Source organism: Hibiscus syriacus, unplaced genomic scaffold, assembly GCF_006381635.1.
Source record: "Hibiscus syriacus cultivar Baekdansim isolate YM2019G1 unplaced genomic scaffold, ASM638163v2 tig00111311_pilon, whole genome shotgun sequence".
Classification (NCBI taxonomy): domain Eukaryota; kingdom Viridiplantae; phylum Streptophyta; class Magnoliopsida; order Malvales; family Malvaceae; genus Hibiscus; species Hibiscus syriacus.
The window spans coordinates 1,062,209-1,079,495 of NW_024063054.1; the positions used below are offsets into that span (position 1 = coordinate 1,062,209).

At 35.3% G+C, this 17,287-nt stretch overlaps 1 protein-coding gene and 2 pseudogenes across 1 annotated transcript; all 3 read right to left on the reverse strand.

Annotated features, from left to right (window-relative positions):
- Window positions 1-9,901, reverse strand: part of LOC120158340 — a 29,145-nt pseudogene extending 19,244 nt beyond the window's left edge.
- Window positions 9,902-10,861: 960 nt separating this feature from the next.
- Window positions 10,862-11,518, reverse strand: LOC120158421 (annotated as a pseudogene).
- A 974-nt stretch (window positions 11,519-12,492) lies between these two features.
- On the reverse strand, window positions 12,493-15,280 carry LOC120158291 (exocyst complex component SEC15B-like). Its single transcript, XM_039169165.1, has one exon. The coding sequence runs from the start codon at window positions 15,129-15,131 to the stop codon at window positions 12,714-12,716; it is 2,418 nt and encodes an 805-aa protein (XP_039025096.1). The 5' UTR covers window positions 15,132-15,280; the 3' UTR covers window positions 12,493-12,713.
- Window positions 15,281-17,287: the final 2,007 nt, after the last annotated feature.

A 17,287-nucleotide genomic window follows, 5' to 3' on the forward strand; every position in this document is an offset into this window, starting at 1 on the left:
ACCAGACTAGACCTTAAACATTTAAAATTGGTACGAAAGGTATCACCATTATGGAACACCTTTACCTTCTAAAATCTTTTGAGCTTTCTAACTAACCAAAGATGTTTCAAAGAGAAATGTCTAGTGCATGTAATGAAAAAGTACCTTTAAAATTGTAGATTTGCTTAGCTTACCAAGAGGCAACTTGTCAGCGTTGTATCCTTGAAGACAACCACAATATTTACAGGAAATATTAGCAGCAATACAAGGATTCAAGTGAAAAGGAATTTACAAGGTCATAGAAAAACAAATGAAGCAAACATGGCTTAAAAATTGAACAAAATATCTGCCACTTATATAAATAGTTTAAAAAACAATTATAAGCTCACTCATTTCCATCATTTGTTGCTTCATCATGCTGATATTGCATATAAGAGAGAGAAATTTAGCAACAAGTGGTTCAAGATTTGTCTCCCGTAATTGAGTCCCTATGGAAGAGTCTGTCTTTATGACCTGAATATAGTTATTAATAAGTCATAAGCAATTCATCAGGAGACTAAAGCTCCATAGCCTAGCATAGGTTATATGATGCTCCTTCTCTCCCATTCCTCTCATTTCTTTAAAGATGAGTAAGCGAATATCTTGCTTCTTAAACATTTAAGAAAATTAGGAAGGGGAAGATAGTGGGAGAAGGTGCAGGAGACACAGACAGTATGTCATCTATCTTTGTCTGAAAACAACTCACATCAGATTCCTTTCCCTTTTCATCATAGTCCATCTCCAGCAAGGCGTAGCACTTGGGGTGACAAACAAAGTCTTTCCTGTTGTACCAATAGTTTTTGGTCTTGTTAAAGAACTTTGTTTGAAACTCATTAATTGTAGCGGCTAGTGAAGTAAAGGGGCCATGCAACTTAGTTTGACCCTTTACACCAACTCTACCCCATCTATTATGAACCATGTATGTCTTTGAGTCATCAGATTCTATGGGAAAATTTGTAATAAGGAAACCATGATCAAAGCAGAACAAGCAAACATCCAACCCGACACCCCAAAAAAGGAAGTAACTTGCCTATGCAAATGAATTTAAATGATCTTTCTGACTAATTATTAAATTATCATAGGAAAACACTTGAAGCAATAAATTTGAATATCAGTTTCCGGATTTGGGATAAAATTCATTATAACAATTTTTATAAGAATATGAGTCCTCGTTAAAAACTCCTTTCTTGCCTCAAATTTGATTAAAATATGGGTTTGAATACCCAACGTTACAGCCAACATATTACAAAAAACCCAGTACTAGACCTAGCAAATTTGACCCTAATTGATTTATCTGACCCAATATCCGATATTAACTTGAACATGATAATCGAATTTGATCTGATACTCGACTCATACCCGATCCAAAATTTAGCGAAACCGAAATCAACCAGCACCAAAATTAACCTGAACCGTAATTAACCTGAACCGAAAGTAAACCGAACAGATTGGAATTAGCAACCTGAACAGATTAAAATTGATAAAATTTATTTTCAATAATAAATTAATTTAAATAAAATGGATAATTTATTAAAAATATTAGATTGATAATAAAATAATAGAAAGTTTAAGAGGAATATAAAAGTAATAATCTAATTGTAAGATTGAAAACAGTAATAAATAAAATTTACTTATCTTACTTGTTATAAAAAATATTAGATTTATACCAACAACGAGTTAATCTAGTGGGATGAGGCACTAGGTCCCTTAAGCAAGGTCAGGGGTTCGAATCCTGGCGTTTGTGAATGGAGTAAATTGGGTTGGGAGGGTCGCCCCAGCCTCTGCAGTACCCGTAATCTGGATTAGTCGATCAATAGATGTGATATTAGTTATTAATAAAAAAATATTAGATTTATAATAAAAATAATAGAAAATAACTAAAACAAATGAAATAATATTAAATTTATAATAAAATAATATAAAGTTTAATTATGTTATGACTAAAAGTTAACAAATAAAGTTATGTATTATTTTTTAAAATTTAATAAAAATATTAAATTTATAATTGAAAATAATTTTTTTAATAAAAAATTATTTCTTTATCAAATATTTCTCATTATAAACTTTTCATACGAGATCAATATAAAATTTTGATAACAAATTCTAACACGTATTATAGGATCGTATTTGTGTCAAATTATCGATTTATCATCTTTAAATGATGGTTTAATTCAAAATATTGAATGATTGAGAATTGAAATTAAACCTAAATAATAAAATTAACAAATAAGAAGATATGTTTTTACAAGTATATATCAATTATTCTATATATTGAAATTAGTAACCCGAGCAGATTGAAATTGATGAAAGTTATAAATTAATTTAAATAAAATAGATAATTTATTAAAAATTTTAGATTGATAATAAAATAATAGAAAATTTAAGAAGAATATAAAAGTAAGAATCTAATTGTAAAATTGAAAACAATAATAAATAAAATTTCCTTATCTTACTTGTTCTAAAAATATTAGATTTATAATAAAAATAAAAAAAACTAAAACAAAGGAAATAATATTAAATTTATAATAAAAATAATATAACATTTATATATATGTTACGACTAAAACTTAACAAATAAATTTATGTATTATTTTTCAAAATATAATAAAAATATTTAATTTATAATTGGAAATAAAAGTTTTTAATAAAAAATTTATTTCTTTATCAAATAGTTCTCATTATAAATTTTTCATACGATATCAATATAACATTTTGATAACAAATTCTAACACGTATTATAGGATCGTATTTGTGTCAAATTATCAATTATCATCTTTAAATGATATTTTAATTCAAAATATTGAACGATTGAGAATTGAAATTAAACCTAAATGATAAAATTAACAAATAAGAAGACATATTTTTACAAGTATATATCAATTATTCTATATATACTTAATTTTGATTAGAGCCATAACCAATTTAACCCGAATTGACACGATCTAAAGATTTGACCTAAACTGAAAATTAACTAATACAATATTGATCCGAATGGAAAACAAACGATCCAATAATCACTCGATCTGATTCACCATACACCCAAATTAGATCTGAATCAGATCCGAACAAAATTAAATCAAATTTAATCTAGACAAAAAATTACCCGACCCAAACCCGATCGAATAACCCGATTGCCACCTCTACCAAGTACAACAGCAAAACCCATCTCTCAACTATCCCTCTCCTCGCCTCATCCAATCCCTTTTTTTTCCAACTCGTCAGCTTCCCAATTAGCACTCCTTAGGATCAAACGACACATAACATCTTTTGACAAAACCAAGTAACTAATCTCCCTAACAACAGATTCATAACAAGAGGAACAAGATGAGGGGTTTTTAATCAATACAGATAGGGACTCAGCTTTGGAGATCCAGCTCAGAGAGGTACGATTGCAGTCTAGTGGCATGTACTGATTAGACATATTTTGACATTTGACCGGCCGATCTATCTTGAAAAATTTTGACTCAAACCATAGCTCTGATACCACTAAATGTAACCCCCCAGACCGATGGGGGTAGCCCGATCCGATCCGGGAAGTCACATTAGGGCCACCGGAGCGACCCACTGTAAAAATAGCGGAAAATTAAAAACTTTTTATCAGAACATGTAAACTTATAAAATCAGTTTTCACTATTTAAAAATAAAACAGATTTCCAAACTCGTATATAAATCAAAATACAATTACATGCCCCCTAGTCACATGTACCATACTCTGCAACAACGCCGAACGAACTCCCTTACTGAAGTCAATAGATGCACTGGTACAATTCTTTTAACCTGAAAATGTGAGTAATAGAGTGAGCTTTGGAAAGCTCAGTAATACAGAACTACCAGAAGATGCTGATGAACATGCAGATACAGATAAACGTATTTTTCCTTATTGATTCCGATATTTACAGATTTCTTTGGCTGAGCTGAGGTTCATTGATATCGCAGGTAGTGACAGATAATATTCATTTCAGATAGAAATATTTCGGATGTCTAGGTTCAGGAGATCAGAACAGGTTTTCTAGTGTGTTCCCAAAAACTATATAACTTTTCAGATCTTTTTAAAACACATATATATATACCCCCATCCGTCACGAACAAAATGTATAGGTTCCCCAGAACCATACAACCCCGTCACGAACAGTAAGGCCCTAAGCACAAAGCCGAGGAGCCTGCAAGTAAGGCCCTGAGCACAAAGCCGAGGAGCCTCCAAGTAATCTTCCTCCAACATTACCCCCCAGTAAAACATGTTCCGTCCATAAACGGATATATCAAAAATCAAAACATAATTCAAGTCAAGTATCATATCAGAATCCATATCATGTATCAGATTAGAATCCATGTCAATATCAGATCAGAATCCAGGTCAGGTATCATAACAGAATTCAAATTTGAAATCAGATAAAATATTCATGTAATTAGGGAACACACCAGAGTTTACAGGTATTATTTTATTCGGACAGTTTTCAGAAGTTGTACGTAATTAGAAGGGTATTCAGAATCCTTTACATCCATGTCAATTGATTGGATAATCGAACAACTTGAGAACGAAGATTTAGAACCTTAACAATCTATGTTGACTGATCAGTTCATTTTCCTTCTAGGGTATTTACTCTTTAATACACAAATTCTTGTCCGCAGACCATTTTCGGAATCATCGCTGAATAAATATTCCAATGTTTTTATTTCATTTCCACGCTTCCAAAATATCATAAAATGATGACGTACTTGATTAATTTGTTCATAACCCATTGTAATTGTACACTACGTAAACTCATCAGAGTTTCCAGACTTATCCAAATCACTTATTAAATCCTCAGTCATTGAGGTTACCTAGTTCATTTAGCAGTCATGTCCATTCCAGTTACTTCAGGATTTTCCAGAGTAATTCAAACGTTCCTGAATTTCAGATACATGTTGTACTTCCATTCCATTCAATTTGGTCTTCGTGGTTGATTTGTCGAACAAACATCCAATTCTTAGTACTGAATACGATCTAGAGCTGAGCTGAATACTTCCAAAATTTATCATCGAGCCAAACTTGAGAAGACGAACACATGTTCTAGTAATATCTATGTCATTCAGGTATTGACATAGCTTTAGGGTTGATCTATTCACTTAAATTGTTTTCCATTACCTTTAAAGGTAGTTCAATACCTATGCTTACTTGGATTCCTTAATTAATCCAAGACATTTACTTAATTTAGGCCATAAGGGTATTTTAGTAAATTTGATGTTCAGTTTTATTCTATTCATTTCAGAGCTCGAGGATATCCAATCATTCCTGAGCTTGGTGATATTCTTGGGTCATTTCTATTACAGGGGTATTTTGGTCATTTTACAGATCCACAGTATTTCAATCTTTTTCCTCAATCCGATCTTATTATTTAATTCCAATTTATTATCTATTCCAGTCCGTTCGAACAATTCTGATAGCAGAATACCCCCGATAAATTACTCTTCAAGTATTTACTCATTATTTGAACATTTTCAGGTCAAGTGTCTTCTCAGACTTTACAAACGGAATATCAGGAATTTTCCTACACTAAGTCGGGATCTTAACAATTAAATCCATACTTAATCGAGTTAAGTACGAATCCTCCAAGTATTTTCTCATTCAGAGTCATCTCAGACTATTCTACCTCATAAGGGCATTTCCGTAATTTCTTAACCAGATAAGTTCGATATTAGCTCTTAACGAAAATAATATAATTTAGAGATCCTATGATTAATTGCTTTCTTGAACACTCTCTGATCTTGAAATAATTCCCTTAACACACTTCTAGTATCTTGTATAAACCCTCTTGGGGTTAAAAACCGGTTATCCATAATTTCTAAGTATAACTATCATTTCTTATGCACATCAATATATTTATCATATCAATATGTCTTTTCAGATTTATTAATCCACTTCCAGGGACAATTCTTATCATTTTCTAATATAAGGGTAATTTCGTATTTTTACCATACCGAAGTATTCTCATAATTTCCCATCCAAGTACCTTTAACATTTAACCTTTGATGATATAAAATATAATTTACAAATCCATGTCTGATTTCTTTATCACTATCCACAAACTTGTAATTTAATTCTAACAATCTTTCAATCTCTTATATTAGTCATTCGATCCGTATTCAGTTACAGAATTTCTACCACATTCATATCGAGTGAATAAATTATTCAACTCCACAAAAGTGAACAACATTATCTTATTCATGCATTTACCAATATCAACATGTTCCATAAAGCATAAAGAGGTAGTAAAGTATTATCTCGATTTCCGTGCAATACTGATCGACCATAAAAATTCCATTCGAACGCCTTTGATCTTCAATTCAACTTCCAATAATTCCTCAGATACATATCAACATAAATTATATCAGAAACGGAGCTTAATTACGATAAACTGATCGAATCGGGTGATAAATTAGTGAAAGACGGCTTACCGGGTTCGAATTTGGTGAAACGGACTTCGGATTTGGATTCAAGACGTCGAAAGCATAAAATATGACATTTTGGAAATTTGGAATTTTCGGTCAAAGTCAAAGTCAACGGGTTTGACTGAAAATTTTGAGGCCTTCGGGTTCGAATTTCAAAAAACGGACAGCGGAATCGGATTTGGAACGTCGAAAAATGTCAGGATAGGTATACTCGGTCGAAGTCAAAGGTCGTTTAATGCCCGATCAAAGCCGGTCAAAGTTTTGGTCAACAGTGGTCAACTCCGGTCAACGGTCAACGGGTCAACGGTCAACGGGTCGGGTCAACGGGTCGGGTCGGGTCAGCGGGTCGGGTCGGGTCAACGGGTCGGGTCGGGTTGTGACCGGTCAAACCGGTCAAAACAGTTCCAAAACCGGTCAAACCGGTCACTTTTCCCTTCCCCACGCGCAGTGGCGGCGCGTGGGGGCGCGTGAACAGTGATAAAATCCCGGAAAAATTTCTAAAAATTATTTTGAGCGATTTCGAGATACTTACAAAGCTCGGTTCACAATTTTGAACGGCAGAGAGCTCGATTTCAACAAATCGGGAAGTTTGATCGGTTCACCTCCCAACACGCCTCCGCCGCGGGAGAAAAAGGAGAACACCGGTGGACTCGGAACGGCACAAGGAACACGATGGTTCAGGAGGTGTCGTAAACGGATGACCCGATCGTCGTGAATCGATGAAAAACCAACTAAAACCGAGTTATTACCGACGATACTTCCGACTGAAATTCACGACGAACGGCGATGATTCACGACGAAAGGTTTGAGGGGTTTTGTTCCTCGGTTGACAACGAACACGATGGTTGTTTCGGCTTGTCGTTTGGAGGTCGGACGGCGAGTAGATCGGAGTTGGAAGTAGGGAGAACGGGAGAGGAAAACTGGAAAATTTTCCAGAAACATACGGGAGTCTGGGGGTTTATAACATCTCATAATTAAAAATGGCTAAACCAATAGTTTAGCCACTGAACTTCCTGCACTTTTTAAAACGGTCTATCAACTTTGAAATCTTACAATTTAATCCCTTATTTCTTTCAAAATACTAAATTAAATCCACCAATTTATATTTTCTTAAATTTAGCCCCTAAATTGGGGTGTTACAAAAGCTACCAGGCAATCACTCCCCATAATTAGACAACCTAACGAGCCCCATTCTGAGTCGAAGAAGAACAACAGACCCGCTCCGGTTGCCTTCAATTCAGCTAGGATAGGAGGACCTGGCCCCACGGATTCCGAAAAGGACAGCAAGGTGTAACTGTCCAAATTCCTTAACAGCCCTCCAATGCCCCCTTCCTCCAATCACAGATTACTGCCTCATCTACATTTAACTTTAAAAAAAAAACCTTCTGGAGGGGGTGTCCAACAGGTTGTTTTTGCTCTAATCTTTCTAGGGACAGATAGCGAATCCGCCAAACAGGGGTCACCGGAAAGAGAGTCCAGCGAGACTGCAGAGTGCGGATACTTAGCTAAAAACCAGGCTGCTAATCTGAATCTTGTTAAGAAAGACAATCGCAGCCCATTCTCTAAAACAACATTATTTCTAATCTTCCACACAAACCACAAAACTGCCCCTGGAATGAATTTCCAGATTAAGGAATTGGGAACGAAATCATCCCAAAATGATAACAACGTTTTTGGTTCACTTGGTAAAGCTGTCGAAAGGTTCCATAACCGAAGAAAGAGATTCCATAACTCCCAAACAAAATTGCATTCCAAGAACAGATGGCTATTCTGGGAACGAATTACATAATGGACATATATTTTCTGATTTATCCAGCACCCATCTTTTCACTAGTTCCGCTCTTACTGCAAACCTTTCGTGGACCACCTGCCATACGAAAAACTCTATCCTTGGGGGGCTAAACCCTTCCAAACATAAATATTCCAACTCCCTTCGTTATTTCCTTTCTTTGTCACCAATTTTCTGCAAGATTTTACCGTATAAACACCTTCACCGTTGTCATTCCACATCAATCGGTCATCCTCTGAAACATGAGTTTAACAAGATTCAAAGCCGACATCAATTCGAGCCAAAGATCCAACTCCCAATCAGCAGGGTTCCTTCTAAATTTAACATCCCAAACCCGACCTGAAGATTAATGAAAACCGAATTCAATCACCTTACCTTCTTTATTAGTAGACAATGCAAACAGCCTTGGGAATTTGATCTTCAAGGGGACGTCAAACAGCCATATATCATGCCAGAATGAGATGGCATCCCTCTTCCAATTTTATGATGGAAATGAGATCGAAGACACTCCCCGAAATCATCATTTTTTATAAAATTATTGACCACTCCCCTCCACATCCAAGAGTCATGAGAATGAACGACATTTGAAACAGACAACATAATACTCTTCTCCACCAAGATTCCCTCTCAACACCGAACTTCCAGATCCATTTTCCAAGCAAAGCCCTATTCATAGGATTGAGATCTGGAACGCCCAAACCACCATCCACTTTCGGCGAACATACAATTGACCAATTAATCCAAATGCATTATAGCAAATAACTAACCTAGAAGCTGGATCACAAAGAAATTGTTATTGTTTTCCCCAAAATTGTCTGATTTAACATGGCATCATAGATATTGTCGCCCTGAATCACAGAAATCAAAATACTAATTCTTCTACTCCAAACATATACATTAGAATGAAAAAATAAACCATGCAGGCAAAATATTTTCCAAATGGGAAGTCTAAATAATGGAATTTAAGCAGAAAAAATACTAGCCTGTTGTAAAACGTGATAATGATCCTTTATTTCATCTGGGATACATTGATCCAGAACAGCCACTCCTTTCTTTGTGGCCGTAACAATCCTTGATACTCTCTTTCTCTTCTTCTTCCTCCTCCTCTTGAACTACTCATGCAACAAACAAGGAAACTCTCTTTAGTCTTTAATCAGTGGAACTAACAAACAAAATGAACAAACACAACCGAAAATCATTTTACCACATAGAATTTTTTTGTCAGCATCCTGGCGAAGCCTCTTGAGAAGTTCTTTTTTGGTTCCAGAAGTGGAAAGACCACGAAGAGTAACTTGTTCAAGTAATTGCTTGACATGCATCAGTCGAAATTCCTCGATGACCTTGAGTTTGTTTGAATCCTCGTTATTATCAATATCCGATTCCCTCCCTCTCTTCCTCGTGTTATTTTGGGTTGCATCATTTGCATTGTCTTCGTTATACTCTTCTTTCTTCTTCTCCTTAAGCAAAGCTTCTTCCAGTCTATGCACCTGTTATTAACAGCTCAAAATTAAAGAAAAAGTGATAATTGCATTTAAATTATATATATATAAAAGGCAGATTAACAAGGATATTGGGGGCAACCAGAAAGGGCTCGGTTCCTGCTGTGTCGAGCCCCCGCCTGGCGAGTTCATGTCGGAGCTGCTCTACTTTCAGCTTACTTGCCATGTTTACAGCTTGTTACTCTATTGACTTCTGATAAGCAGAGCGCGGGAGAAATCGCTTGATTAGTCTTCTATACGGTCTTAGGTGTGCTTCAAAACTATGTCGTTTTAGCAGCTTTCAGAGCACGACAGTGGCGCCTGTTCTGGAATTTTTTGACTAGTTAACCAAAATACCAACTTCTTCGTCCTCGTTTGCATTAAAGAGGAAATCGTGTGAAACACTCCTTTCCTTACTACCGGGCCGAATCCCTGGGCCCATAAGAGGAAGCCCATCAAGCTAAATACTCAATACGCAATTTCTTTTATTTTTTAATTAAATTATGTCAATTTTTCTTATATATTAAGACATTAAAATATAATTATTAAATTTTAATATAAAAAAATAATTTGAAAGATCCAAAACTTGAGTAATATGGTTGAACTAATTAGAGCATTGTTTATGTGGAAAGAGTTGATTCCAAATCTCCCACAAAGTTTGCTAGAAATAAATTATTGAAGTCATCCACGTATTCTCACGTTGAGAAGTAGTAAAAGAAGATCGAGTTATTGTCCTCAAATTCAAGCTTTTTATCCGTAATTTTATTCTTATATCTAGGGTCAGTTTTAATCATTTTATTCATCTCTTTAATTTTTTTTAAAAAAAATTACCTTTCTTTCTTTTATACATTTTATACAAATCAAATTACCTCAGTTATCAATAGAATAATTAATATTTCTAGAGGTCTAAAATTCGAGCACTAGAGACTATAAAGTATTTGAACATTTATTGTTAAATGATTGAGAGTTTTTAGAACATATATTATTACTTGTAAGCATCCTAGATTAATAAGAAAAATAATTATAAAATAATTTCAATGTTATTTCTAATAATTAAATAAAAAAAGTAAGAGAAAAAAAAGTTGTTTACTGATCAACGGAAGCTATATACCGAGAATTCAAGCTCGTAAACCTAAACATACCCTAAACTTATTAACTGATGAGTACTGTCAGCTAACTAAATCGAGGCGGCGAAACCATTCAAGCCATAGCAGTCGAACCCGAGCCCACACTGTGAAGACTCGTAAGAGTTGTCAATAGGGAAGTTAGCCGACGTGAAACTCACCAAGAATGTATCTCCCCACCTTCTCGGATCACTTCAACGATGTTAAGCCAAAAGAAGAGGACCTTAACGCTCACGCCCTTCAAGTTGGATATCTTTCACGGCGAGATCACGCCTTGTATGGTGGATTTGTAACGCAATTGGTACGATTGGATCTTGAAGTTGCAGGTTCCGTCGAAATAAGCTGAGAACTCACCCGTCTCTCTGTTCAATTCGTACCCACTTACCCCCATGGGAAGGATGCCTGCTGGGAAGCCGCACTGTTGAACAATTTGATACGCGGATAACTTCTCATCGGCTGAACAAAATGAAGCCCACAGGGAGACTAGAATCAGGGTGAATACGCGTGGGGACGCTTCTTTTTTGATTCAATGGTTGATGGAATTTGGTGGGGGAATTAAAGTGAAATAAGCTACCAGCCTGGGGTGATATTAATTATAGCCGCAACTGGAAACAAATAATATAAAAGCTACCAGCCACGTGGTGACCTTTTTTACCGACGACATCATCCAATGTTTTCATGTGCTCCTTCGGGTACAGAGTAACACATTTTCATGCTCATAACTATATGAACCGATGCTGCCTGCGTCTATGCGAACGCATGTTCATTTGTACGGTGGATGGTAACGTGCCGTCTCAAAGATGCTACTCGTTCATTGTAAAGTCGACCACGTATTGTAAAACAGTTGAAGAAAGAGACGTGAGAAAATGAACTTGGGTGAAAAGAAAATAACAAATAAAATACAAACCAATTCTACTAGCATCTTTGTATAACCTAGCACCAGCGACGGAGCTAAGTAAAAGAAGGGTCATGCCCCAAATATTTTTAGTTCAATTTAATTTAAATTCTTTAAAAATTTGAATATTAATAAAATTAAGTTCTGTATAAAAAATACAATTATTATCTAAATAATTATATAAAGACACAAAAATATAATTAGAGAATATCTAATTTATTAACTGACTAATCAAAAACAAGTACTATATAGATACACGGACCATCTACAATTAACCTAACCAGCCCTATCCAATTAAGTTCATCATTGAGCAGTTGATTGGTTGCCATACTACAAATAACCATCTTCAACATCAAAGATTTCCACCATTCTCTTCTGAGAAAAACAACTCACAATCATAATTAATTTTCGGACAATCATAATTAATTTTCGGCCGCTCTCAAATATAAATCATTTCCTTAACTAGACAGTCTACATTGTGGCGCAAAGCTAACTCCCGAAATAAAAATTAAATTTATCCCAACGAGAATGAAGGCATATATAAATGTGTGTGCATCCCACAAATACATCAGCATAAGTAGGGAATCAACCGTGTGTAATGTGTCATGCCCTTTGAAAAGCTATTGCTAGATCAAAGCATTGGCCCAGTATTGGCAGGCATCCAACAGAGAGGAAAAAAATACAAGCAATGAATATAGCAATTTTACTTATAGACATATGGCTATAGGTGTCATTCAACTAGTAAGAAAAAATCAATCATGGCCCAAAAAGAATTTGATAAAGCTGATAGTAAAATGTATATGAATGATACATACAAACAAAATTTTCAATACAACTAGGGAAAAGGAAAGAAAAGAGAGAACCAACTGCTCTGCTTTCTATGAAGCAAATGAACTAGCAATAATATACTAGAAATATCTGCAATTGCAATCAACAAAGGTTAAAGGCAAAAGAACATAGACTTACAGCTCTTCGCCAAATCAACTCACATCCCGGAGTCGTTTAATCAACGCATCTAAAGATTTTTTCTTCGGATTCTGCTTGGCAACCCTGCTCCCAAAGGTTCCAAATAGCCGATCCGAAGGATCCCTTAACTTCTCCGAAATTGTCACAACTTTCCTGTAGTCCAGGGAATTGTAATCCCTCTCTCTAATTACTGGATTCAGAAAATTCTCTGGATGACTGCTCAAAAGCAAATTGATCAACTGCCTCGACTCAGCAAGTGCATTTTTCAACTGATTTGCACCATCGTCAGAAAACAGGGGTGCCAGGTTATCTGCAAATGATTCTAATAAGCGAATATCTACATCAATCCCTATAATATCATTTACATTAAACCTCTTAACTAAATCCCCAAGTAAAGTATCAACAATTTTGTCTGATATGTGAGAAAGAACATCTTGTAAAACTCTTTTAAGAACTTGAGGTGGTAATATCTGCTGTGCAGTAGAAACTAGAGTTTCCAAATATATTAGGACTTCATTCGCATATTCATTACCACCTTGTGAGGGTTCATCAGTCATCCAGTTCACATTCTCAATCAATGTCATGAAACCATCAACCTTTTTCTTGAGCATCCCGGACAGAATTTCTTCTGCAGCATTGCAGGCTTTGCTAAGAGGAAACTGCCTCCTACCTCTTTCTGCCATTCTCAAAGGAATGCCTGAAAGTTGTGCAGCATGAAGAAAGAAGAAATCACAAGCACGCTCCAATACAGCCATATTTGCTGCAACCTGCATAGCCTGAGAAACCCCACGGACAGATGAACTAATAAGCTTCAAAAGAGCCCCATCCAAAACCTCACTCAAAAGCCGGTCCAAATATTTCTTAACAACATCGTAGAAATCAAAATGGCCACCATGAGACATAAAACTAACAGAGTCTTCAATAAAAGATCTAACAATCCGACAACAATCAGGTACAGTAGATGAAAATGGTGCAACATAAGGAAATGCCGGAATAATATCCGATGTTTGTATCTGGAAAGATAGAACATTCATCGAATACTCGTACTCCTTCTTCATCAACATCTGCTCAAATTTATCAGCAGCAAGTGCTTCTGCAATCTGCTTCCGGCAATCAGACAACAACAACTCATGGTACTTATCCCTATGCTTACTCAAAACATCAAGCAATGCACCAACAGTGTAGCCATACCTCCGCAAAGTAACCCCTAACAAACTCACATAATCCTTAATCAGTAACAAGTGATTAGCAGTCTGCACCCTTGAAAACTGATCCTCTAAAACAGCGCACATTTTACTAACAGCAGTTTCCCATAAATTCTCAACTTCCATTTTCGAAATGAAACCCCCTCCTGTCTTTAAAACCCGATCTTCTACGATAAAAAATCCAGCAATTTGGGCGAAAAATGTTTGATGAGATTCAAGAAAGGGAGTCATAGAAGATACTTGAAAATCTGACGTTAGTTGAAGTTTCCTGTTCTCAAAGTAATACTGCTTAAATCTGTCTTCGAGCCCTAAAGTTTGATGTATATGATAAGCTCTATAGAGAGGAGTCAAATCAAAACCTAACAAGCCATTTTTACCATAATTATAACTATCGTTATCGTCTCCCCCAAATCCACCTTCATCTTCTTCTTCTTCTTCTTCTAAAGCATAAACACAATCTCTCAAGCTGAGTCGACTCTGTTCCTCGGCTTGCCTTTGCTTAATTCTCAGATCCTCTTCACGTTGCCTAGCAGCTGAGGCTTGTCCGATTGCTAATTGCCCTAAATTGCGACTCACCACGCGAATCTCCACAAGCCAATCGCCGAACTCTTTGCTGGTTTTCCTCTCGATATGAGATCGAATCTCTGGAATCTTGCTCTCTAGCATCCTTTTTAAAGTAGACGATGGTGTTTTATCTTGGAACTCGTTTTCAATCGAGTCTAAACATTTCAAGGCCATGTAGAAACTGCCGTTTGAGAGGTGATGATTAGCTCTTGAGCAAAGTTCCATTAGCTTAATACACAAAGACACTGATTGCAAAGCGGAGTCCACGTTCTTCGAAAAATTTTGAGCTTCGACGAAGGAATCAAGGGAAGAAAGCAGGGGACAGCCGACGGATTGGAGTCTTGAGTTGGAGTCGTAGAGAGAAGATTTAAGGGAATCGACGTCGGAGAGAAGAGATCGAAGATCATCGACAGCAAGAATAAAATCTTGGTAGTGAGCTTTGCAAACTTCTTCGATTTCCGATTCTTTCGAACGAGAAAACTGACGGAGGTTGTGGAGCAGGGTTTCAGGCCTACCAGAAGCGAACGCTTTGCGGACAAAAGGGCCGAGGTCCTCGCCGTTACAGATGGCGGAAGAAAGGAGGAGCTGTTCCTGCTTTTCTCCGGACTCTGCAGCATCGGCGGCGCCTGGAGCCACTTTGCGACGTGACCTCGTTGACTGCATTTCTTTTAACGGTAATGGTGTCGGCGCCGTGATAAGAGAGAGAGAAGTGAGTTTGTGAATCGGGGTGTTTTTGGACACCGAAAAATGATGTTTTTGGTTTTTTTGACGAAATTGACACTAGGGTGATGAAAGATGGGCTTGTTTGTAATAATCTCGCCGGAAATTCGGAGAAACGTCTTCAAAGGAAAAAAAGATTGCACTTCAAATTAAAAATACCAGTCATCTTTTATAATTATTCTAAGCCCGCCCAGCTAATCGCTACACGCAAAGCTTATCTCAAAATTTTAATTTGATATGTTAATAAATTTAGTTTAATCTTTAATTTTGTGCTTAAATTTTATTATTTAATTAAATTATTAATTTTTTAGTAATTAATTTTGTAAGATAATTTATGTGTATTTTATTATTAATACAGTATTATTTTATTGATATATATCAATTTATGTCATATTATATTATTTTACAATAAATTAAATTAAAAATTGTTTATCGGTGAATTCCTTGATCGGTGATAAGTGATAAATTTTACTTAAAAAACAATATATTAGGACAGTTTTGATAAAGATGGAGCCAATTTTTGCTTCTTTTTCATTAATTTTCTTAGCTGTTAACCAAAGCCGTTAAGATCTGATGTTACTACGTGGTATGCTTGAATGGTAAACTAACAACAAACATCAATTTTATGAACCAAGTAGATCGAGTGACGTTGATAATAGTACCGGAATTTGGTCATTTTGGTTTGTGAATTCTCTATATCAATAAGAGAGTCCAAGACGGGGAAATACAATGTTGATAATTATAGCCTGTATCCAGAATCCAAGATACTTTGTAGTGATAAGTTACTAAAAGTATAGGTGACCCAAATTCCAATCGATTCGAAAAATTGATATTTTTGAGTCGACTCGATTCGATTTGAAAAAAAATGACTCAAAATAACTTCGAGTTATAATTTTCTAATTTCAAGTCAACATCAAGTTGTAAATTAGGATTTGTCAACTCATATAACTCAAAATTTTTCAACTCGACTCGATTGAACGCTTAATCCTTACTAAAAAGATATCCGTAATTCAGGTAATTAGGTATATGATTTTTATTATTTTTAAATTATTAATTTTTAAAAAATACAACTTATATTCAGCTCCAGTCCTGATTTTTTAGGACCCTAGGTAAAATAGTAGACTAAGGCTCCTTAAAAACAATATATAATAGAACAAAATAAAAATATATGATCGTACTTCTATTAAAATAATCTATTGTTTAAGCTGATACAATTTTATTAATAAAATCACTAAAAAAAAGTTCAAGCAACGCATGTACCATTACAAATGTCAGGTAAAGGCGAATTGCCATTACAAAGCTCTATTTATCCTATGGAAAGGAGGGTCGTAGATATCCTCTATAAAAAAATGTCAGGTAAAGGTGATGGAAAAGAATCGAAGATAAGAACTGAACCATCTGGTGGGTGTCTATTTTCACAATATAATCAGCCCCTGAATTAGCTTCACAGTAAATCTGCATGAAATCAACTAACCAAGACCTGTGACAATGAGACGCTACTGACCGAAGTAAAGCAAATGGGCTATCAATTGGAGGAGGAGACAAGAGAGCATGAGCGTCGCTGCTGTCTGTCTGAATAATCACCCGTTCTGCACCTTGTTGCCAAGCTATTCGGAGGCCCTCAAGAATACCCCACAGCTCAGCTTTAAGAACGGAAACATGACCAAAAAATTTACGGAAAGCTTCCAAGCAAACATCTGCAGAGTTTCGAATCCGACCTCCACATGATCCGGTTTTGGTAATTAAAATGTAAATACATAATTAATAAATAAAATTATTAAAATAAAATGTAAATACATAATTAATAAATAAAATTAAATTTTAAAATTCTTTTTCAGGACAAATGAGTGGGGTCATGCATTAGTAAAGATAAAAATATAAGTAAAGTTGAAAATGAAAAAGCTAGAAATCTAAGTTTTTGTGATTGGTCAAAACTATTTTTTTAAACTAAAAGTATTTTTAGAAAGCATTACCAAAAGCAATTACAAAGAAATTTAAATCTTCTACAATGTTTTCTATTTTCAATAGAAAGCTAACATAAGAAATATAGTTTGAGTTAAAGAGTCTCTACATCCACCTTATATCTCTGTTTTTTATCT

Bases quoted from the DNA above. Each gene is read 5' to 3' on its own strand.
- LOC120158291 (XM_039169165.1), bottom strand. From the start codon at position 15,131: ATGCAGTCAACGAGGTCACGTCGCAAAGTGGCTCCAGGCGCCGCCGAT.